Source organism: Erpetoichthys calabaricus, chromosome 1 (assembly GCF_900747795.2).
Source record: "Erpetoichthys calabaricus chromosome 1, fErpCal1.3, whole genome shotgun sequence".
NCBI classification, from domain to species: domain Eukaryota; kingdom Metazoa; phylum Chordata; class Cladistia; order Polypteriformes; family Polypteridae; genus Erpetoichthys; species Erpetoichthys calabaricus.
In genome coordinates, this window is record NC_041394.2 from 107,073,493 (window position 1) to 107,097,819 (window position 24,327).

Sequence of the window (24,327 nt, forward strand, 5' to 3'; positions counted from 1 at the left end):
TTTAAGATATTTAAAGCTGCTTGAAAATGACAGATCCTTTTTAACAGTGCCATACCTGAACGGACCAATTTAAAAAAGTGCAATGACGATAATGTAAGCCATTGCGTTTACTTTATTAAAGCTATTGAAACACTGTGTGTGCTCTTTCTCTATTTACATTAGTCCGAGAATTCCAGAGATTGTGAAGACCGATTACGCAAGTGCATTGGTATCGCGGTTACATAAGAGTAGATTTTTGATGGATTCCTCTTTCATTATTTCGAAACCCTTTTAAGATCTGCAAACTTTTCTTAACGATTGTACTTCACGACTTATAGACGATAACCGTCCGCACCAGTTCATCGCCTCGAGTGTTTTTTTTTAATCTTCATTTTTTTAACTTTTCCTCATTCTTCAAAGGACGACGCCCACTTTACTGCTTAGCATTCAAATTGAAAGAGGGGGCGGCTCTGATTGCAGCGGGCAGCGCGGAACAGGTAAGTGACAGAGCCGTTGGGCAATGGTCAAGCAGTTTTGCGGTAAGTATTTGCGGTTGATGTGACTTTTTCAGCTTGATATTTGTGTCAGTGCAGTGAGTTTACAATGTCAGATATCTTAAGATAGTTTTGTTACAGTTATGCATTCAGTTTTGATTTCATTTGATTACTCGGTAGGTTTAGAGCTCGGTTAAGGGTACAATTCGATTACCTCAGTGGAAGGAAAGGGCGAGTAAGTACATCGTTAAGCTAGCTAGCAAGCGAAACAAACTTGAAACTCGTCAAGGCAACAGCAAAAAGTCCGTGTACTTAAAAAAATTTAAAAAAAAAACAAACACGTTCAAATCTCAAAGTTCATGCGAAGCTGCAAGTCGGGCAAAGTTGCAAGCCCCTGCCAGAATACCGGCCAAGCCTGTTCGTTTTTTTGAGGCATGCGCGCACTTTTTAGACCCCATCAACTGTGAACGGAGCATTTAATATAGTCGATGTTAGGACTAGTAGCACTAAACGAGTGTCTGGTGGCGAAGTAGTTAGCTGTGTTATCTCGCAGCTAAGTGGAACTTGGTTTTAACTCATGATTCGACCCCCATGCCGTTGTGCACTCCTTTTTTGCAGGAGCTTTCGGGTTCTCATATGGCAGTACAAGTAACAATGCTGCAACTACTACTGTTGACAAGGGAAAAAATGATGTGTGCATAGAATGGCCAGCATACAATACAATTTACAATATAATACCATTTATTTTTGCATAGCCCTAAATCACACAAGAAGTGACGCAATAGGCTTTAACAGGCCCTGCCTTTTTACAGCCCCCCAGCCTTGACTCTCTAAGAAAAACTCCCAAAAAACTCTTTTAGCGAAAAAAATGGAAGAAACCTCAGGAAAGGCAATTCAAAGAGAAAACCCTTTCCAGGTAGGCTGAGTGTGCAGTGGGTGTCAAAAAAGGGGGTCAATACAATACAATACAATACAATTCACAGAACAGAACACAATCCTCAATACGATATAATAGTGCGATTTGGATTTGTTCAAAGTCCTGGTGACCTCGGCCATCAAGCTGTCTCCTCCTATTGGCCATTCCACAGCTGAGTCTGCGCTGGGCCAGCCAATCCAAAGAAAGGACTACTCTACATTGGCAGCATTCTACCTGTGACTGCTGAAAGCGTATGCGAAGTAAATACATGTACCGGCTGATGGAGTGCGACGGACATGATTATAAAACCCTTAACAATAACCCCAATTCAGGGTTGACATGGCCACATAATCTACTTCTGATAATCAGGTTTCTCAGAGGCCAGTAAACCGATTTCTCTTTTCGGAATAAGGGTTTACATGGCATTTTTAAAATCTGATTTCTGCGAATTAATGGATTATTGAAGTGCATTTAAATGCACATATAACTGCATTCCCTGGGTCAAAGTCAGGTAACACAGTTACTGGATTGTATTAAGTGGATTTGAGAATGTTAGGTTACATGTCACATTGCTCCCAAGTGTAAATGTAACTTTAACATAAGGTGTAGACTATTGCCCATCTTGCAGTTTTAGAATAGGAGTTCCATGGTGTAAGCCTTAATTGAATTAAGTGTGTTATGTTAAAAGACCAAAGAGCACACCTAATTGTATATTGATAATCTATACACTCTAATTTTGAAGAACTGCAACCTAATGTCTTGTAAGTACTTAGGTATAAAGCTATAGATAGCAATATGGTCTCCCTGCTAATGGATCCATCCATCCATTATCCAACCCGTTATATCCTAACTACAAGGTCATGGGGGTCAGCTGGAGCCAATCCCAGCCAACACAGAGCGCAAGGCAGGAAACAAACCCAGCCCACCGCAGCCTGCTAATGGATTCTTTTACGAAAATCTGAGACAATAGGATACAGTTAAACATGCTGATCCATGCTCACGGACAGGCTTTACAACAGTAAATGTGATGACTACAGTGATTAAAAAGTAAACATTAAACAAATACTCAGTGAATCAGAGAATAAAGTTTGTCAACTATAGGGTTATTAATAAAAGGAACATATTTTGGCAATAACAGCTATGAGACCGCAACCAACACTGGACAAGTGTGTGGTACACTGGCCCAGTTTAATGCTGGTAATCAGTCTCACTGCATGTCTTGAGACTATGAATGACTGGAATCCTCTGAGGACATCTACAGTACATGAACTTTGGAAACAGACAATAGTCCAATGTGAAACAAAAGTTTAAGTGTTGCAAGGATTGTTTCACTGTGTTGCCCAGGTAGGAATGGCCTTTGCAGTCTAAGTTCCAGCTCTTAGTTTCATATCCCAGAAAAAAAAATAATGCAGTTATAATCACCATCAATACATTTAACAAAAAACAGTATTGTGAAATTTCAATTGTGAGGTCACTAAATTAAAGATCATGCTAGGTAAAGCTCAAGAGATTATTTAGATTTAAATCCAAGTGGTAATGGTGCTTAGTGAATTTACCACCCTAGAATGGCAACTCTAGAAGCCCCTGCTGCTGAGTTCAATAATCTTCAGTTGTCAGGCTCATTTATAATTTGTTTAGGAGATCAATGGCCCAAATCACAGAAATGTAACTGATGATCTGATTACCTATTATTAGTTATTACAAATACAAATTCGTAATTAATAGTAAATGGAATTATTTGTATTCAGATAATGAATTCATTTTTAACAGGGCTGTTTTGTGTTTGACTTAAGAGTAATTTTTATTTTTCTTTCCTTTTTGCAGCAGTAACTTTACATTTTGGGGAACTACTGTAGAGACTACCTTCACCATGGCAGAGCTAACACAAATTCTGGACAGCCCGCAGTTCAAGGCATTTGCATCTTACACCACCATTGTGTTACTGAAGATGTTGCTTATGGGCCCCCTTACCGGCTATTTTAGGCTAACTAGGAAGGTAAGTACGTGTCAATAACAGGTTTTGGCTATCTGTATACACTTCTAGAAGATGTGTATGTGTGTCCAAGCAGCATTATTTTTAAGTTAAATTTAATTGCAACATGGAAACTATATTATGTGGGATATTATAAAATCCCCTAAATAATATGAAAATAAAAAAAAACAAACAAAGTGAACTGAGTTTCTAAAAAGTAAGTTATGAATTATTGATCTGTTTGTGAGAGACCTAAACCATTAATGTGCACTCTACTTTCTGATCCTTTACATTTTCTTTCTTCGCATAGTTTTCTTTAACATCACCTAGCCTTTTTATGCTAATATAAATTGTAAAAAAACAGTTAATAAGTAAATGGAACATTTGTCTTGAGCATCCAAAGTTGCTGCTTTATCTGTAGTCTTCTCCCTCTTGGAACACACAGTATGTCTGTCAGCTAGATTAACCTGTTTAGAAATGCCCCAATTATTATCGAACATCTTTTTGTGTATTAGTCTGTTTTTGGCACACCAGTGTTTTGATATTGTGTTTACATTTTCTGAAAGCACATAAAAATGCAAAAAATGTAATTGTTTAAAAATGCTGTAGTGTATACTGTATATTCAAAGTATTATGACCAAAGTCATATTTAAAAAGTGTCCTTTTTAAATGAGAATGGCTGTAAAATACACAGTTCACTCACAAACACTAAACATCTAGTGTTCTGATGATTTCCATAGTGGGTATTCAACCACTTGTGCATCTCCCTATCACTATTCTGGTAATAACGCTTTTTGTATGCCCAAAAATGTTGATCATTTTTTCTAATATTGCCTTGTGAATAAGGTACTGGACCATAAACCACAAGGTGCCTCAGAACCATTTTGTGAATTTGAGTAAGGTACTACACTTCCCTGTGCTCGAAGTATAATAATGTACTGTATTTCTGCTAAATTTCTGAACTTATAAAGTGCCTTGGGGTGTTTGAAATGCTATATTTGTGAGAAGAGCTGATTCATTGATAAAGATTTGCACTGGGTGTGACAAGGATGGATAGGATTAGAAATGAGTACATTAGAGGATCAGCTCAAGTTGGATGGTTGGGAAACAAAGTCAGAGAGGCGAGATTGTGCTTAGTGAAGGTTTATGGATGTGGTGAGAGAGGACATGCAGGTGATTGATGTAACAGAGCAAGATGCAGAGGACTGAAAGATATGGAAGAAGATGATCCGCTGTGGCAACCTCTAACTGGAGTAGCTGAAAGAAGAAGAAGTAGTTGCCTTTAGCAGTACCAGTAATTATAAAAAAAAAAAAATTAGTAAATTGCCCACCCAGGGATGCCAAATTATGTAGGAGATGTAGGATCTCTGTTTCATCTTCCAGCTGGGACGCCAGAAATATAAAGACATCTATACAATTTCCAAGGGGAAATTCACATACTCCAGCAGCAGCATACTGATAAAGACAATATTAAATTAAAGAGTGATAACAATGCAGGTATACAGACAGACAATATCTTTGTATAATGTTAATGTTTACCCCCCCGGGTGGAATTGAAGAGTCGCATAGTGTAGGGGACGAACGATCTCCTCAGTCTGTCAATGGAGCAGGACAGTGACAGCAATCTGTCGCTGAAGCTGCTCCTCTGTCTGGAGATGATACTGTTTAGTGGATGCAGTGGATTCTCCATGATTGACAGGAGCCTGCTGAGTGCCCGTCGCTCTGCCACAGATGTCAAACTGTCCAGCTCCTTCCTCACCAGTTTGTCCAGGCGTGAGGCGTCTCTCTTCTTTATGCTGCCTCCCCAGCACACCACCGAGTAGAAGAGGGCGCTCGCCACAACCGTCTGGTAGAACATCTGCAGCATCTTATTGCAGATGTTGAAGGACGCCAGCCTTCTAAGGAAGTATAGTCGGCTCTGTCCTTTCTTACACAGAGCATCAGTATTGGCAGTCCAGTCCAATTTATCATCCAGCTGCACTCCCAGGTACAGTATTTATAGGTCTGCCCCCTCTGCACACAGTCACCTCTGATGATCATGGGGTCCATGAGGGGCCTGGGCCTCCTAAAATCCACCACCAGCTCCTTGGTTTTGTTGGTGTTCAGGTGTAGGTGGTTTGAGTCGCACCATTTAACAAAGTCCTTGATTAGGTTCCTGTACTCCTCCTCCTGCCCACTCTTGATGCAGCCCACGATAGCGGTGTTGTCAGCGAACGTTTGCACGTGGCAGGACTCCGAGTTGTATTGGAAATCCGATGTATATAGGCTGAACAGGACCGGAGAAAGTACAGTCCCCTGCGGCGCTCCTGTGTTGCTGACCACAATGTCAGACCTGCAGTTCCCAAGATGCACATACTGAGGTCTGTTTGTAAGATAGTCTACGATCCATGCCACCAGGTATGAATCTACTCCCATCTCTGTCAGCTTGACCCTAAGGAGCAGAGGTTGGATGGTGTTGATAGGCGTACTTTCTACAAATACTCCAAATACGCTTGTTGCAATAAACCAAATAATAAAATTTATTTATCACATGAGAATATCATATGTTGGATATACAGTATGCAAGAATATAATGTAGATATGTATATAGATGTAAACACAAAATGAAATTACAACAGTTAGGCTGAATTTTTTCTATCGTGCCTGAAGAAGGGGCTTAAGTTGCCTTGAAAGCTTGCTTATTGTAATCTTTTTAGTTAGCCAATAAAAGGTGTCATTTTGCTTGACTTCTCAACTACTGTACATTCATAATGGCTGACACAGTATAACACCCTATTACTCTCTTTCCTGTAGAAAAAAGGCACATGACTTACAAGTTCTATCTCCAGGATTAGATTGATCTTTTTTTTCTCCTATACAAAAGTTCTTTAGCTAGTTATAAAGTTACTTGCACTGTTAGGGTGGTGTTGAGTTATTCAAATCTGCACAGGCTTTATCCCCTCTCCGTATGCAGTTTCTGTGTATGAGTGTGTGAGTGTATGAAATGTGGCCGTGAGCTTCCTTGATGGATTTAGGAAGAGAAACTGATAAGTAAAAAGTTAACCTTTAAAAAGGTTATTACTTTTCAGTTACAGTGATACCAGTGCCATAATACAGTACATTAGGTGGCTTTATCCTAATTGCTAAGTTACAACAATGAATCAAAGCTGGTGTTCTTATGGTTTGGTCTAAGCGATGCTTTGTTCCTTTCCTGGTCGGCTTTCTCCAGCACGTGGTGAGATCTTCAGCGTGCTTTTCTTTCTTTGTTTAGTGACTCTTCTCCTTTGTCACCTTGGTCATGCATTCTGGTTGTGGATGGTACTGCAGTTTTCTCTTCTAGGTGTTTATATACAATGCCTTCTGTTGCTACAAAATTATACCTGCTGGAGCAAGCTGATGATCAGCCAGCTCCAATTGTTAGTGAGATGCATGAGTGTTTCTTTTTGTATGGTCTCTGCATGTGCACTTGCTTTTTCTTAGCAAGGTTTTGGCTAATGACACCCTCGTTCAACTCCACTACAGACTGGACAGGTCTTCAGCCGTTCCAGTCCTGCACCAGATTGCTGTTCAGAGTAAAAGGGATTGCTCCATTCTTTGTTTTCCCCACATCCTATAGGCTACATGGTCCTGCTTTGGGCAGCAGATTTTATGGCCAGTTTGAGAGCAGTGAGCTTGATGAAGAAAGTGAAGATTTGGGGTGTGCAGGGGTTTTTAATGAAAGGAATAGATGATTGGTTTCTTGGGTGCAAATAAGCCTATCATTTTTTGGTTGACCATTGGAGCAAAGTTTTGTCCATCAACGTTTCTAATTATTGAGTTATGGCTCTTTGACTACACATTTTAACTGGTACCACGAAAAGGCCTCTCTGGGGTGTCAGTTGGTGATTGGTCTTTTTATCAGAAATGCCCAGTCAAGGACAAATGAGACTCTTGAGCTGATATTAACAGTGTCTGGCAGCAGCATTTTAAGCCAATGACTTGTGATTCAGGCACAGCAAAATAGAAAATGCCTGTTTGCACCAAATGGGGCTGAATACTGTTGAGGTGATTGTTTTGACACCATCTTTCTTCTGCTTTTTCTTCATTTGAGAGGAGCCCAGGTACACACAAAAACTTAAAAGTCTTTTTTTCCTAAAATAGTCAGTCAGTCATTTTCCAACACGCTATATCCTAACACAGGGTCACGGGGGTCTGCTGGAGCCAATCCCAGCCAGCACAGGGTGCAAGGCAGGAACAAATCCTGAGCAGGGTGCCAACCCACCACAGGGCACACACACCCACACACACAGCACACACTAAGGACAATTTAGGATCACCAATGCACCTAACCTGCATGTCTTTGGACTGTGGGAGGAAACCGGACCACCCAGAGGAAACCCACGCAGACACGGGGAGAACATGTAAACTCCATGCAGGGAGGACCCAGGAAGCGAACTCAGGTCTCCTTACTGCGAGGCAGCAACACTACCACTGGCCACCGTGCTGCCCGTTTTCCTAAAATAAGTAATGTAATTAGCTTTTTACATTCACTTTATTATGTTAGTTGTATAGATTTCTGCTCTTATAGAAGCAAAATAGCATCTAGCTTAATCCAAATTTTTTAAGGATGAGATGTTCTCAAATTGATGTGTCTCTAGAGTTTCCCCCATTGCTTGTGATTTAGGGGCTTTTCTTACTTTAACCTTACCTGTTGGGATTCTATGCTCAGTGAAATAAGCACTATATTATTTGAATAGACCTTCCCTACCAACTTTCAGGTTTTTTTTGTAATATAAAAACACTGTAATAATTATTAAAGATATACTATATAGTGTACATCTCTTACATTTAACTGGTAGTTTATTCTGAATTAATCTTTTTAGTGACAGTCAGTCTGGGTATAGTTTTATTTATTTTTTTTCCTTTTTTCTTACCATTTTGGTGGGATGGAATAAAATATGGATGAGACATAACAAGGTTCTAAACAAGGGAGAGCATAGTGCACTGGCATTGATTCTGCTTTGTTATTAAGAGAGTGGCTCAGAAGTAATTACTTTAGAAGCACCGAACTGAAAGAGCTATCGTGGGAGAACTGGTAGGTAGATTGAACATTCAGGGCAGTTGGTTGAATGCAGCAAGCATTCCCTAATGGGAATATTTGAGGCCCTCCTATCTATTTTGGAGGACAAGATGCCCCTTAATTGGTAAATTAGGGCTTAGGAGTGGAGTGACACCTGGGTCTGCCAGAGAGGCCTATAACAGGATGATTTCACAGCTTTTAGTAGCTGCTCCTTATGATGTTGGGCTTTAAAACTCCCTGAACCAGTGGCTCACTGAGTGTGGAACTGAATAGGTGTTTAAAAGAGCACTCACATCGAAGAAGAATGAGAGAACAGGTTCTGCAGCAGTGTTGCTTGGTATACCGGTACCAGAAGCCCAGACTATGTCATTTTTAAAATGGTACCATACCAGCATTATGCTTAATTTGGTACCTGAAATTAATTAGGTTGTGTAACAAAACCTCATGCTCTAATGTTCTTTGAAGAAATATTTATGTAATAGTGTGCCCAAAAATTTCAGTGAAGAACCCTGCCTCTTTACACTCTGTGTTATAATATGCATATATAAGCCCACTCAAAACACAGGGGAACCCCATCCCAACTCTGCTGCTCTATATAATATGCTTATATTAGCGTGCTCAAAACTCTTAGGGAGAAAGCTCAATTGAGAGATTACGAGATTATTCAATGTTTATGGTTTGGGGGATTTTTAGGATTATGGAACAAAATCTTGCACCTTCCTTTTCAACTGGTGCTAGCGCACTTCCACACCAATTTGATGGCTAGCTGAATGTGCAGGGTAATTGATATGCTTACATGACTTTCTAAACGTGTTTTGTTAATTTATTCACATATACTTAAATTACACTGGTCAACAAGCATTTTGCTACTGGGAGTCTTTCACCTTTACTTTAACAGGTTTCACTTGCTGACTCCAAATTTGAAAACTGTTTTCGTCCAGCACGTCCCGTTTTTCAGTTATGATGTTCCAGGTCTTGGACAACTAGGGTGACTGAACAGTAAAGGCGGATAACCATTTAGATAAATACAAGTAGTTCCACTAGGGATGCAATTGAGATAAACGAATTCGCTAAATGTTAATAACAGCTGTGAGTTGTTTATCTTGTCATTATTAATTTTATTTAAAAATTATTAATTAGCAGAAAAAATATTTGTTACAGATTACCAGGTCTTATATGACTCTAAAGCAAAATGACACAACTCAGACATGATGGTGCAGTAGGTGGAAGTTTTACTGTTAAACATAACATTGCATTTCAGGACATTTTGGTCGTTAGATTCAGCATTACTTTGAAAATTTTGACAAGGCGATGGACAGAAATGGTGATGCTTTTCAGCATTTAAGAAACAAGTTTGGTCTCGAGAAAAATGAAGGCAAAATTAAGGAAGGTGTTTTTGTTGTTCCTGAAATTCATGAACTGATGCTTGATGATGAGTTCAAAAGGAAACTGAAGCCCAATGAATCAGCAGCATGGGTAGCATTCGTGCAGGTTGTCCAGAATTTTCTTGGCAGTCACAGAGCAGAGAATTATGCTGAGCTTGTGGAGAACCTGCTGAAAGCATATCAGCTTATGGGAGCCAGAATGTCACTGAAGACGCATTTTTTACATTCTCATCTCGACTTTTTTCCACCAAATCTGGGCGATGTCAGCGATGAGTATAGGGAAAGATTTCTTCAAGATACAAAGGTGATGGAAAACTGATATTGGGGAAAATTCAGTCCGAGCATGATGGGTGACTACTGTTGGTTCATGCAAAGAGAGACGGATGTGCAGTACAAGCGCAAAAGCGAGTGCCTCAAACATTTTGGAGCACACTGACCTCACTTTTATATTGAGGTAAATTGACATAAATATGCTGTAACGTATCTCTGGTATCGTCTTCTGGTTTGTTTTCAGAATAAACACATCAAAACAATTTTGGTGGGACATAGTTCAAACTCCAGATATCGTGTTGGTATATTATTATTGATATTCAAAAGTGTCAAAACGTCAATGATGTGTATTTCAAAAACTTGATGTGCTAGCTTAATTCCAATTTCATATATGAAATCAGTGTAAAAAACTTAAAAAGAGCTGCTCCAAAGTTCCCAGTAGCAAACAAAGATTTTTTTGTAGCCCAGTGTTATGGGTGCCTACATTTAAAACAATGCAGTAATTAAAGTTTAAGTAAATGCATTATATTTAAATATTCATTCTCTGTGTTTTTCAAGCAGCATCCACAGTTGTGTAACTTGCCATGAGAAGTGAAAGAATTTTGATGACTAGTAATGTAGTGAGAAGTCAAGCAAAACACTTTTTATTGGCTAACTAAAAAAATTATAATATGCAAGCTTTTGGGGCAACTCAGGCCCCTTCTTCAGGCAAGATGTAATACAGAGACTGAAATTCCCCGTGTTTATATAGACACTAAGACGGACACAGCATTGGAAAACATTTAAGTAAGACATCTTAAATGTAAAAAATTAATAGACCACTCCAGGCTAAGATTCATTTAGCAATAGGGGAGAACAATGTATAGTCAAGATCTTTTGATAAGATAACTGTCCAACAAAGTCTTTTGAAGTTTTTCATGAGTTTTGTCCATACAATGTGAATCTGTAGTCAGGTTTTCTGGGTCAATCCTCATATCTGGCCATAAAACGCTTGTCTGTATTCAATACTAGAATTCCTGAAGCCTACAAAAAAAGTCTAAATGCCAATCCACCTTAAATTCCTTTGCTCCTCTTCATCAGCGTCATTGTTTTGCAAAGTAAATCAGCACAGAGAGCAAGCAGCCTGCTATCCCAATCCTCACCAACGCAGATGAAGTTCTCAGAACTCAAGTGAGGTGCGTGGAATTGTATAAAAATGTAAATTGAATGATTTCCTTTTCTTTGGTTATATTCTTGAATAAAAGCACACTTGTTTTGTTACACCTTTTGTGAAAGTGTTCATTTGATATTTGGACTTCAGTCTTTACACTTTACACACTTCACGTCAGCATTTTGTCAATTATTGCTATAACATGAAAAAGCTTTCTGTTTTAGTTATGTGTTCAACATTTCTTGCCTCGCCTTTCCTGTCATCCTACATTTGCCCAGATCATTGTAGACACGGAACACACATGAAATGTATGTATTCCAAATAACAATATATTATTTACTCTGTACCAGTGCATGCTCCCCAACCTGACCTGATATTGAGCATAATTCCAGGCACTTCATAACCAGATAAACAGGCTTGAGCTGGGAGAACTTCACCTGTGCCAGTGGGATTTGGGGGGTATGGATAATGGGCTGCTTGTACTGACTGACACATTTGAAAAACAAAGACACTGATGAAGAGATGCGAAGGAAGTTAAGGTGGCCCGGCATTATGACTTTCGTTTGCTCCAGGGATTCTAGTATAAACCATGTTGTATTGTGTTAAATTTTAGCATGAGTTTAACTTCCCATTCTTTTCTCTCTTGTGGTGTTCTGAAATTGCCCATAAGCACTGTGACTTTAAAGTCTCTCTCACAGTGTTCATGGCTTGGCTGTTGAAATGGGCGGCTACAGGAACATCTGTGTTGGCATGCTTGATGTGGAACCTGTGTAAATTCATTCTCTGGCGAAGTGTTTGTCCAATTTCTCCCACATAGAGTGCAGTGTCGGGACGTTTCATACAGAGAATTAGGTAGACCACAGTAGATGATCTGCAGGAAAATGATCCCTTTATACGATGTTCTACTCAGCAGTGTGGTACAACTACACAATCTGTATCATAAATGTAAGGACACGTTTTACATCTTTTCTGTAGGCAGGGAGATGTGCCATTTTCTGTTGGTTCACCTAAGGAGCCTTGGACAATTAGTTGCTTCAGGTTTGGTGGTTGTCTGTGTGCCAGGAGGGGTGGTACTGGGGAAATACATTTTTCAGTGTTTTGTCATAGTTCAACATTGGCTAAAGTTCTTTTATATTTTTTCGAAGTGCTTCAAGATGTAGGTTTTAGGTGACAACAAGGGGAATGCAGTTCTTGTTGTCTTTGGTTTTTATATTCCAGAAAGTTGTTTCTAGGTATGGCAGTTGCTGTTCTTATTTGAGTGTCTGTTATTTTGGGGGTATAACCTTGTTTGAAGAAATGTTGTCTAAGTTCCCGCAATTGTTTATCCTGGTCTGTCGGGTCTGAGAAAATACGGTTGTACCGTATTGCTTGGCTGAAAATAATGGAGCGCCTTCAATGCTTGGGGTGGAAGCTGTCACTTCTCAGGTAGGTCAGTCTGTCCATCCGTTTGTGAAAAACAGAGGTTACAAGGGTGTTATCTTTCAGTTGAACAGTGGTGTCAAGGAAGCTGACATCTGTTTTTGAGTAATTAAGTTTCAGCTTTATGTTGGAGTGGAAAGAATTATATTCGTTATGAAACTGGATGAGGTCCTTCTCACTGGCAGTCCACATTATAAACATCTCATCTACAGTATGTAATAGAGATACAACATTGGTTTTAAGACACACGTTGACATAAAATCTTCCTCCAATCTTTCCATAAATAGGTCAGCATAGTGAGGTGTAAACCGATAGCCCATTGCAGTCCCCATTTGTTGCAAGTAGAAGTCTTGCCCAAATGAGACTAAATTGTGTGTCAGAGTGAACTTTATCATTTGTATAACTGACTCTGAGGGTAAATCAGGCTGTTTAAGGTACATTTCTCATGCCAATATGCCATCATCATGGCGGATATTTGTGTAAAGTGCCTCAGCAACCATTGTGGCCAGTAAGGTTCCCTCAGGTAAGGGGCCTAGAGAGTGTACAAGAGAGTGTACAAAGCCGAGCATTAACAGTTCTGCTCTGTGGGAGTGATTTGAAAGGTAAACCTCTAATAATTAAGCTAAAGAGTACATATGAATTTTAGAACATTATATAGAGTTTCTGTGGTGGGCTGGCACCCTGCCCAGGGTTTGTTTCCTGCCTTGTGCCCTGTGTTAGCTGGGATTGGCTCCAGCAGACCCCCGTGACCCTGTAGTTAGGATATAGGGGGTTGGATAATGGATGGCATATAGAGTTTGTCCAAATCAAGTGGATGCTTCAGAATTAACTGTAATATTTACAAGTGTTATCACTGATACCACTGGGCACATAACCGGTTCTTGCTGCCAGTTTTTACAGGTCATTTATATTTTGATCATTAAATGTGTAGAAAACAAAAGAAATTGCACAGAACAGTACGGTCATGGAAAATGTTCAATCAAAGTAGAAATTTATTTCATTATAAGTTGAATAATTTTAAAAGAAAATATTTATATGGTAAATAATGATTAACATTATTAAGGCATAATTAAAAAAAAAAAAAAATTCAGACATTTGAATCTTGTTTGGATGCTGATAAGGTTTCATAAATTCAACAAAGACCATTATTTCTTTTACTCCTTGAATCATATGACTGTAGCCCAATTATTATTACTACTTATTATTTAGCTGATGGTTTTTATCCAAGGTGACGTACAACATTTCGGATACAATTAGTTACATTTCTTTTGTTGTTCCAATTGGAGCACAGGAGTTTGAAGTGACTTGCTCAGGGTCACACAGTGTCAGTGGTGGGATTTGAACCCACAACGTCAGGGTTTGGAGTCCAATGTCCTAACCATACTGCCTACATTGCTAATCAACAGTTTAAGGTTAAACTGCACATGAGAGAAAGGGTAAGGAACTAAGCCTAGTTCCCATCCGGAGACTTAACTGATTTGTGTGTTTGCTTCGCACCACTGATCTGCTATTTTTATTTTACTCTGTTTTGCTGCCGCAGTAAGAAGATTCTTCTTGCAGCATATTTATGGACATAAAGACACAAATGAGAATAAAGTACTTCTGTACAAGTTAAATAGGAACCAGAAGAGCTCTGTGATTTTTGGGGCATTTCATTGGAAGGAAAAAAAAAATTGTTCAGACATTCTTGTGATTAGAGTGTAGAGTTGCCATTTTGTTTCCCCTGCATATGCTTCAAGTGCTGAAGGAAAACCAGAGTACCATAAGTAGAGCTCATGCAGGTATTGGGAGAATAAAAAAGCTCCACATAAACTGTTTCAGCTGAGAGTAGAAACCAGAAATTAATGCTAACCACTGTAACACTCCATAAATGTGTATACCAAACTTTAAATATTATATTGACATGACATAAACATTCTCAGACTCACTTAATCCAATCTGGGGTCTTAGACCAATAGGGGATCGGGAGCCACAGCCTTTCCAAACAGCAGTGTGTGCAAGATAGAAAGAAAGACAAACACCTTGAGAGAGATGTCAGGTCATGTCTGATTTACACCTTTGTTATCAGATGAAGTCCAGGCAGACCCTGGTACAAGCTCAGTTCAGTCACTTAGTTTGGAATGCAAGTGGAGATTTTGTCGAGCAGGATGCCTGCATCCCTGTTAAACCTGCTTTCTTAACAGGCCTGGCGTGCCATGAAAGCATAGCAGAATGGACAATGAACACTTTGTCCTACTGCAGTGGAGTGCTGCTGACAGTACTGAAGCTTCTTAAAACACTTAAAAACATGGCAGTGGGACAGGACAGCTAGTAGTGCATGCTATTGAGCACATTAATTAAGAAACGTGCCTTAATCAAAACCTCATTGAATCTTGAAAAGTCTGGATATGCAGTATGGTACCAAATAAACAGATAGTGTACATCAAGAACACGGGGACACAGTTGGAAACTTGTTAAGGGTAAATTTCGCACAAACTTTAGGAAGTTTTTCTTTACACAAAGAACAATAGACACTTGAAATAAGCTACCAAGTAATGTGGCAGGCAGTAAGAATTTAGGGACTTTTGAAACTCGGCTTGACGTTTTTTTGGAAGAAATAAGTGGATAGGACTGGTGAGGTTTGTTGAGCTGAATGGCCTGTTCTCGTCTAGAGTGTTCTAATGTTCTAAAGTTAAACATTAATAGTTCTGCTCTGTGGCACACCTCTAATAGTTAAGCTGAAGAGGACATATGAATTTTAGAACATCTTATAGTTTGCCCAGAAAGAGTAGTGGAAGCTAGGTTAAGATGTGAGGTGATGATTAGTGAGCTGCAGTATGGTTTCATGCCAAGAAAGAGCACCACAGATGCAATGTTTGCTCTGAGGATGTTGATGGAGAAGTTTAGAGAAGGCCAGAAGGAGTTGCATTGTGTCTTTGTGGACCTGGAGAAAGCATATGACAGGATGCCTCGAGATGAGCTGTGGTATTGTATGAGGAACTCTGGAGTGGCAGAGAAGTACGTAAGAGTTGTACAGGATATGTATGAGGGAAATGTGACAGCGGTGAGGTCTGCGGTAGGAGCGACGGATGCATTCAACATGGAGGTGGGATTACATCTGGGATCAGCTCTGAGCCCTTTCTTATTTGCAATGGTGATGGATAGGTTGACAGACGAGATTAGACAGGAGTCCCCGTGGACTATGATGTTTGCTGATAACATTGTGATCTGAAGCGATAGTAGGGAGCAGGTTGAAGAGACCCTGGAGAGGTGGAGATATGCTCTAGAGAGGACAGGAATGAAGGTCAGTAGGAACAAGACAGAATACATGTGTGTAAATGAGAGGGAGGTCAGTGGAATGGTGAGGATGCAGGGAGTAGAGTTGGCGAAGGTGGATGAGTTTAAATACTTGGGATCAACAGTACAGAGTAATGGGGATTGTGGAAGAGAGGTGAAAAAGAGAGTGCAGGCAGGGTGGAATGGGTGGAGAAGAGTGTCAGGAGTAATTTGTGACAGACATGTATCAGCAAGAGTGAAAGGGAAGGTCTAGAGGACGGTAGTGAGACCAGCTATGTTATATGGGTTGGAGACGGTAGCACTGACCAGAAAGCAGGAGACAGAGCTGGAGGTAGCAGAGCTAAAGATGCTAAGATTTGCACTGGGTGTGACGAGGATGGACAGGATTAGAAATGAGTACATTAGAGGGTCAGCTCAAGTTGGACGGTTGGGAGACAAAGTCACAGAGGCGAGATTGTGTTGGTTTGGACATGTGCAGAGGAGAGATGCTGAGTATATTGGGAGAAGGATGCTAAGGATAGAGCTGCCAGGGAAGAGGAAAAGAGGAAGGCTTAAGCGAAGGTTTATGGATATGGTAAGAAAGGACATGCAGGTGATGGGTGTGACAGAGCAAGATGCAGAGGACAGAAGGATACAGTATGGAAGAAGATGATCCGCTTTGGCAACCCCTAACGGGAGCAGCCGAAAGAAGAAGAAGATACACAGTTTGCCCAGATCAATTGGATTCCTCAGAAACACAAGAGAACTTGTGCTCGTTGCCTTATGATTATAAATGAAATATTGTATCCATTGTAACACCAGAAATTTATTTGAAAAAAATACAGTGGTGTGAAAAACTATTTACCCCCTTCCTGATTTCTTATTCTTTTGCATGTTTGTCACACAAAATGTTTCTGATCATCAAACACATTTAACCATTAGTCAAATATAACACAAGTAAACACAAAATGCAGTTTTTAAATGATGGTGTTTATTATTTAGGGAGAAAAAAAAATCCAAACCTACATGGCCCTGTGTGAAAAAGTAATTGCCCCCTTGTTAAAAAATAACCTAACTGTGGTGTATCACACCTGAGTTCAATTTCCGTAGCCACCCCCAGGCCTGATTACTGCCACACCTGTTTCAATCAAGAAATCACTTAAATAGGAGCTGCCTGACACAGAGAAGTAGACCAAAAGCACCTCAAAAGCTAGACAGCATGCAAAGATCCAAAGAAATTCAGGAACAAATGAGAACAGAAGTAATTGAGATCTATCAGTCTGGTAAAGGTTATAAAGCCATTTCTAAAGCTTTGGGACTCCAGCGAACCACAGTGAGAGCCATTATCCACAAATGGCAAAAACATGGAACAGTGGTGAACCTTCCCAGGAGTGGCCGGCCGACCAAAATTACCCCAAGAGCGCAGAGACGACTCATCCGAGGGGTCACAAAAGACCCCAGGACAACGTCTAAAGAACTGCAGGCCTCACTTGCCTCAATTAAGGTCAGTGTTCATGACTCCACCATAAGAAAGAGACTGGGCAAAAACAGCCTGCATGGCAGATTTCCAAGACGCAAACCACTGTTAAGCAAAAAGAACATTAGGGCTCGTCTCAATTTTGCTAAGAAACATCTCAATGATTGCCAAGACTTTTGGGAAAATACCTTGTGGACTGATGAGTCAAAAGTTGAACTTTTTGGAAGGCAAATGTCCCGTTACATCTGGCATAAAAGGAACACAGCATTTCAGAAAAAGAACATCATACCAACAGTAAAATATGGTGGTGGTAGTGTGATGGTCTGGGGTTGTTTTGCTGCTTCAGGACCTGGAAGGCTTGCTGTGATAGATGGAACCATGAATTCTACTGTCTACCAAAAAATCCTGAAGGAGAATGTCCGGCCATCTGTTCGTCAACTCAAGCTGAAGCGATCTTGGGTGCTGCAACAGGACAATGACCCAAAACACACCAGCAAATCCACCTCTGAATGGCTGAAGAAAAACAAAATGAAGACTTTGGAGTGGCCTAGTCAAAGTCCTGACCTGAATCCAATTGAGATGCTATGGCATGACCTTAAAAAGGCGGTTCATGCTAGAAAACCCTCAAATAAAGCTGAATTACAACAATTTTGCAAAGATGAGTGGGCCAAAATTCCTCCAGAGCGCTGTAAAAGACTCATTGCAAGTTATCGCAAACGCTTGATTGCAGTTATTGCTGCTAAGGGTGGCCCAACCAGTTATTAGGTTCAGGGGGCAATTACTTTTTCACACAGGGCCATGTAGGTTTGGATTTTTTTTTCTCCCTAAATAATAAAAACCACCATTTACAAACTGCATTTTGTGTTTACTTGTGTTATATTTGACTAATGGTTAAATGTGTTTGATGATCAGAAACATTTTGTGTGACAAACATGCAAAAGAATAAGAAATCAGGAAGGGGGCAAATAGTTTTTCACACCACTGTATGTCAGACTTTCTTTGTTACACTTGATTATTGCTAAGTATGATTAGACAGCTGACCTCACATTTTCACCTAGGATACTCTAATATGTAATGTAAAAAAACAGCCTTAAGTCATTGATTGTTTCACTATTATGTTTGATGGTTGGCATGCTGTTCTTGGTCTTCACCAAGCATGGTGTTATCCATACTGCCAAACAACTTCAACTTGGTCACAGTCTATCCAGAAAACATTATCAATGAGGTGCTGTGGTTTGTTCAAATGCAACTTTGATAGCATAAACAGTGCTTCCTTGTTCTCTTTGGAAAGAAGAAGTTTTTTCTGCCCACCCTTTCATGAACGAGAACTCGTTCAGTCATGAATATACCATATTGGCAGAAACTGAATATTTGAGTTTTTTTACATTTTGTTTGCAAAGTATCATATGGTGTGATATTTAGACGAAATGGCTCAGACACTCGCTTCAGGCAAGGTCAGCAGTTGCCTTCATTTTGTAATAATCCTTTTTGCTGTGTGTTTTCAGTTGTTTGGAAACGTCCTGGTTAACCTTCCTAGACTGATGAATAGCAACAGTTGCTTCTCTGAGATTACTGCCAATGTCTTTTGTGCTTGTCATGATGTTACCACAAGTTTGAATGCTCCAGACTGACCTACCAAAAGTTATGCTTTATGCAGAGGTGGTAGATCATCAACAAATCAAATACACCTGGCTCTAATTACTTTCTAATCAATAGATAGATAGATATGGAACTGGTGACAGTGTAGTTAGTGATCCTTCCATAGGTTCTGAATAGTGTTTTAATTTTTGTTGGGTAAAAACCAAGAAAATATAGTATGTTATACTGTATTTTATTCATCATCAGGGTTTAGTTATTTTAAGAACAGGATATCTAGTTATGAACGAATTATGTAAACCATAAAATGGAAACAGGGTGTAGGTACTTTTTCTCATGACTGTTTATTTTTATATACTCTGCATACAGTATGCATAACGTCTGCTGTTAACCAGTGTATTTTTTGTTTTCTGTAACATTTAAAACATTCACTTTTGTGTTTTAATTTCATAAACGGTTGATGCAATTATTATATACATACTGTACATTAATTATATTTTAAGAAATTGTAAAGAAAATAAGTATACCAAAATAGGATTTGTTACTATTTTTATATTTGTAGGTGTTCTGTAATCCTGAAGATGTATCCAGCATCTTGGGTGTTTCAGGAAAAACAAAAGAGGAAAAAAAGAAATATATTCGAAATGATCCTGATGTTGAACGAGTACGAAGGTAAATGGTTTTCTGGACTAAAAAAAAATAATTGATTTTTTTTTTTTTTTTACTTTTAAACACTTTGGGACCAAATTCTTATGCCAAATACGGCATACTTTCTATTTTTTCTAGCTATCACACATTCTCCCTTTTTTGGGTGGGTTAGGTGGTGGTCCAGATGAACAGTGCAAGGACCAGCCTTCAGATGTTCAGAACATAATAACAATATTTTCTTTTCAAATGTTTTAAATGTTAGGTTTAAAGGAACAACTTTGTATTAAACATTTTGTTCAATGTTGTAATAAAAATAAAACAAAACAGAATTCTCATTTGCAAAATTTAGTTTTGCTGGTTTAAGTGAACTCTGTGGAAGTCTATTTTGACTGAAAGAGCAGCCTCCCCAACAGAAGTCAACTATAATATACATAAACGTTTTTCTTATTTTTCTTGTCAACCCTGTGATCAGCAAAGCTGTAGTGTTTTATATATTCTAATCAGAATAATCACGTTGTTAAAGTTTTCTATTCTGTATGTACTGTAGATAGCTAGTCCATAAAAATCAGCATTAAAAAAATAATTACATTTTTTTTTAGAAAATTTATATCAGTACATTCATTGTTGTACACACATTTATAGATACAGTATTTGTGAAAGAAATACATATAACATGTAACAAATCACAATTAACTGAATCCATCCATCCATTTTCCAACCTGCTGAATCCGAACACAGGGTCATGGGGGTCTGCTGGATCCAATCCCAGCCAACACAGGGCACAAGGCAGGAACCAATCCCGGGCAGGGTGCCAACCCACCGCAGGACACACACAAACACACCAAGCACACACTAGGGCCAATTTAGAATCGCCAATCCACCTAACCTGCATGTCTTTGGACTGTGGGAGGAAACCGGAGCACCCGGAGGAAACCCACGCAGACACGGGGAGAACATGCAAACTCCACGCAGGGAGGACCTGGGAAGCGAACCCGGGTCCCCAGGTCTCCCAACTGCGAGGCAGCAGCACTACCCACTGCGCCACCGTGCCGCCCCAATTAACTGAATGCTAAAGATAAATACCATGCAATAGGTCCATAGAACTGTAAAAATATATATATATATATTTTTATCAACAAGCTTATTCATTTTTTGTTATTAATTCCTACTGCATTTAATCATTACAAAAGAAATCAGTGAGAGAATTGCAATGTAAAAGAGAATTACAATCTTAGACTTCACAAAATTCATCTGTACTTGGCCACCTAATCATCTGCCCCCTGCCTGGTTATTCAAACAATTAACAGTGGCATAAGCAAACACTGATGATTGGAACTTTCTGCAGAATAGTACTCAGTTATTTGAACAGCTTGACAATAAACCATTATAATAGCCAGTTCTGCTGATATGAACTAATGAACTGTCTTTTTTTTTTGTATTCTGCATATTAAAAAGCCACCTTATTATTACCATATTACTAACCTAGAGAAAGCAAGCCGTAGATAATGTTAAAACTGAAGGTTAAGTCTGTGTCAAGGGTAATGTCCAAATTTTGAGTGAATTCAGTCAAACTATATTTCCAGCCCTTTGATTTAAGACTTGTCAGTATTGCCTGGTAAATTAAAGAAAATTAATATTATATCCAAGATTTATATATAATAATAACAACATAGCATAATCATTTTCAGCAATTATGCCTTCAGAGATACCATATCAAGCTACAGTCAGGAATGAGTGAACAGTGTCATCAAAATGCTATGTGTGCTAAAAGTACTTATTAAGTATTAAGTAATTCAACTAAGAACAGTGTCAGGCAGTGAAGCTAAAGGACATGTCACATTAGAGGACTTTTCCAGCAATTTTCAGTCATAGCCTTTATTTACTTAATTTTGGCGAGTTGGAGGCAGTCAGCGGCAAGCTGCAGTGAAAGTCGGTCATGTAATGTGATGTACCCAATGACTCGCTCCAACTAGTGTGTGACTCGCTCCAACAAATTACTTTTGTCTTGGGGTGGGCTTTGTATGCCTGAAAGCTGACAACCAATTAATGCCAAGGAATATGAAACATGGGTGTTTTGGACAACACAAAGGAAGAAAAGCTCTTCTGTCTGATGTTTCGTGTTTTATGTACCATCACAGAATGGAAAAAAGAGAAAAAGGGGCAGAGACTGCATCTGAGCGCACCATACCTGTTAACATTTTGTACGGCACAAGCTCCGTCAGGCAGCACCTTGTCAAGTCTAACATACTTCATGACTAAAAGTTGTGTAATGTGATATTGGTGTAAATTGTCAAGGCATTGTAGTAGAACTTTACTGTCCATTTTATCAACTGCTATTGTCAGAGCGTGGCTTGCTAGCAAGAGATTGCTCCCCATTGTGTTTCAATTAAAAAGCATGATGATTGTAGCATTTCTTACATCAGAGAACATATGAAATACATTCTAAACTAAGACTATTTCTGTGCATGACTAGGGCAGGAGACTAACAATCTTATGAAGAATGGGATTCAGACAAGATTTGCTTTCTTTAGTAATGAGTACTTTATTTTTAAAATGTTTACCAGTTCTCAGCAATGTGTGGTTGACCACCATGAACAGCCTAGGGTTCAAAGATAGATTTGTTAAGAGATAAACAAATGTTGTAAAGCCTCTTATTGTAAGCTACATTTTGCCAATAAGGGTAGCATTATAATTTCTTCCACAAAGCCTGTCTTTCCTTACTATGCATGGAGAGTCTCCTCTGCTTTGGACCCTCTGTCTCGAGTCTTTTTAAATTTCCCTGTACACTCATGATTCAGAAAATCATAAATGATACATGCAAAAAAAGTATTGCTGGGACACTATCGGGGCACCAAAGAACTGGACATATTATTGGGTGTGGGGAACGCAGCCACATATTCTGCAACTGTGACTCTTCTGGAAACAAAGTTTAACCACTTGTTGAGTACTATCCTCTGCCAGGTCCAGTATTGCAAAATGAAAAAAAAAATTGATGAATCTGCAGATTATCAGCTTGTCCAGTGTCAGTTCTTGCCTTGTGCCCAGTGCTGTAGTGATTGGCTTTGGTTTTCCATGACAATGTATTTGAGTAAGTGGGTTTGGAAAAAAGAGTTGTAGTACTCAAGTTCAGACATGAGGGGATTGCTCTGTTAATTCAAGATTGTCTTGAACTAGGAGGTATTCGTATTTGGACTTGAGCGTATTAAGTCTATTGACAGGTAAAAAGCTGTGCTTTAAAGAATAAGTTTAGTATTTTTCGAGTTGAAGTTACTTCTTCACAGTCATGGTATGTATCAGTTTGCCACATTAAATTGCATTCTAAAGAAAAGCATACTTTTTATGAATTTTAAAAAATGACTAGCCCACTCTTTTGGAGTTTAAAACTTATTGAATACGTCTATTTTTTTCAAGCAGCTTTGCTGTTCTTATTTTTTTTTTTATTATTATTATTACAAGTAATACTAGGGTGTTGTACCGTGTTAGCCATTATGAATGTAGAGAAAAGCCAAGCAAAATGACACCTTTTATTGGCTAACTAGAAAGATTACAATATGCAAGCTTTCGAGGCAACTTTACATCTTGCCTGAAGAAGGGGCCTGAGTTGCCTCGAAAGCTTGCATATTGTAATCTTTCTAGTTAGCCAATAAAAGGTGTCATTTTGCTTGGCTTTTCTCTATTACAAGTAAAAAAGCGTTACATGATCATCTTAAAAAAATCCATGTACCTGTACCATTTCACTGTCATTTGGAATTGGTTTTAAACTGGTGTTGACCTCCCGTGGACCAGGCCTTGACTTGATCTTGACAATTGTGGTCTTAGGCTTTTCTTGAACACAGCAAAGGTGGTCTTGAGTATAGCACTGTTGTAAAATGAATGAATGCTTTGGACAGCATGGATCTCTTTCTTTACTGGTGTCACTTGTTGTTGGTCTTGTTGTTTTAGCCTCTGTATTTCTGAGGTAATTCTACTAGTTGTAATATTACACGTTCTGTATCGACAGTGCTCTAGACAGATGTGGTTGTGCAGTTTAAATGCCACGTTTGAAAGAGAGAGCCTGGGCTCTTCAGAAAGCTAGAAATTGATGGTCTATGTTTAACATGCCTGCCTAGAAATATTTAAAAATAGCAACAATTGTCATTTTCTTACTTACTTTCTTTCTTCTTTTTTTTTATACAGGTGCCACCAGAATGATCTAGAGAACATTGTCCCATTTGTTGGGATTGGTTTGCTATACATACTGACAGGACCTGACCTTAGTATGGCTCTGCTTCATTTCCGCATCTTTGTGATATCCAGATTTTTTCACACTGTTGCATATCTGGTTCCCTTACCACAGCCTTCTCGTGCATTTTCTTGGGTGGCTGGTGTAGGTATAAATGTTTCTATGGCATACCATATTCTAAGCAAAGGGTGTATCTTGTAAGAAAAAAAAAAAAGTGTTTTTCATATTTTTTCAGCAAGTCTGACAAGGATAAAAGATTTGAGAAAAAGATGAATGAATGAATAGATCTGTTAAAATATTGAGAGTGCTGTCTACTTATAAAGGATTTTCTTCACTAATTACCTCTGTAAAATTTTAAAAAGAATTACTTTTTATTATACTTTAATAAGTTCTGATCTTATAAATAAATGCTTTATAAAAATAAGAGGTAAATCCAATGAGAAATGGTAAATCTATCTTAATATTTCTGTATGTGGTTATAAAATTAACTCCTGGAAATTTCAATG

The 24,327-nt window shown here is 38.9% G+C and overlaps 1 protein-coding gene across 2 annotated transcripts; it reads left to right on the plus strand.

The window, feature by feature from the left end:
• The first annotated feature begins 238 nt into the window (after positions 1-238).
• mgst1.1 (microsomal glutathione S-transferase 1.1) lies at positions 239-24,076 on the plus strand. 2 transcript variants are annotated; one of them, XM_028804893.2, is made up of 4 exons: positions 239-476; positions 3,214-3,385; positions 19,514-19,623; positions 23,776-24,076. In XM_028804893.2, exons 2-4 carry the CDS (start codon positions 3,260-3,262, stop codon positions 24,020-24,022), a joined length of 483 nt encoding a protein of 160 aa, XP_028660726.1. In that variant the 5' UTR covers positions 239-476; positions 3,214-3,259; the 3' UTR covers positions 24,023-24,076. The 2 variants fall into 2 exon arrangements, with proteins under 2 accessions (XP_028660726.1, XP_028660717.1); XM_028804884.2 differs by having other exon boundaries at positions 240-518.
• Positions 24,077-24,327: the final 251 nt, after the last annotated feature.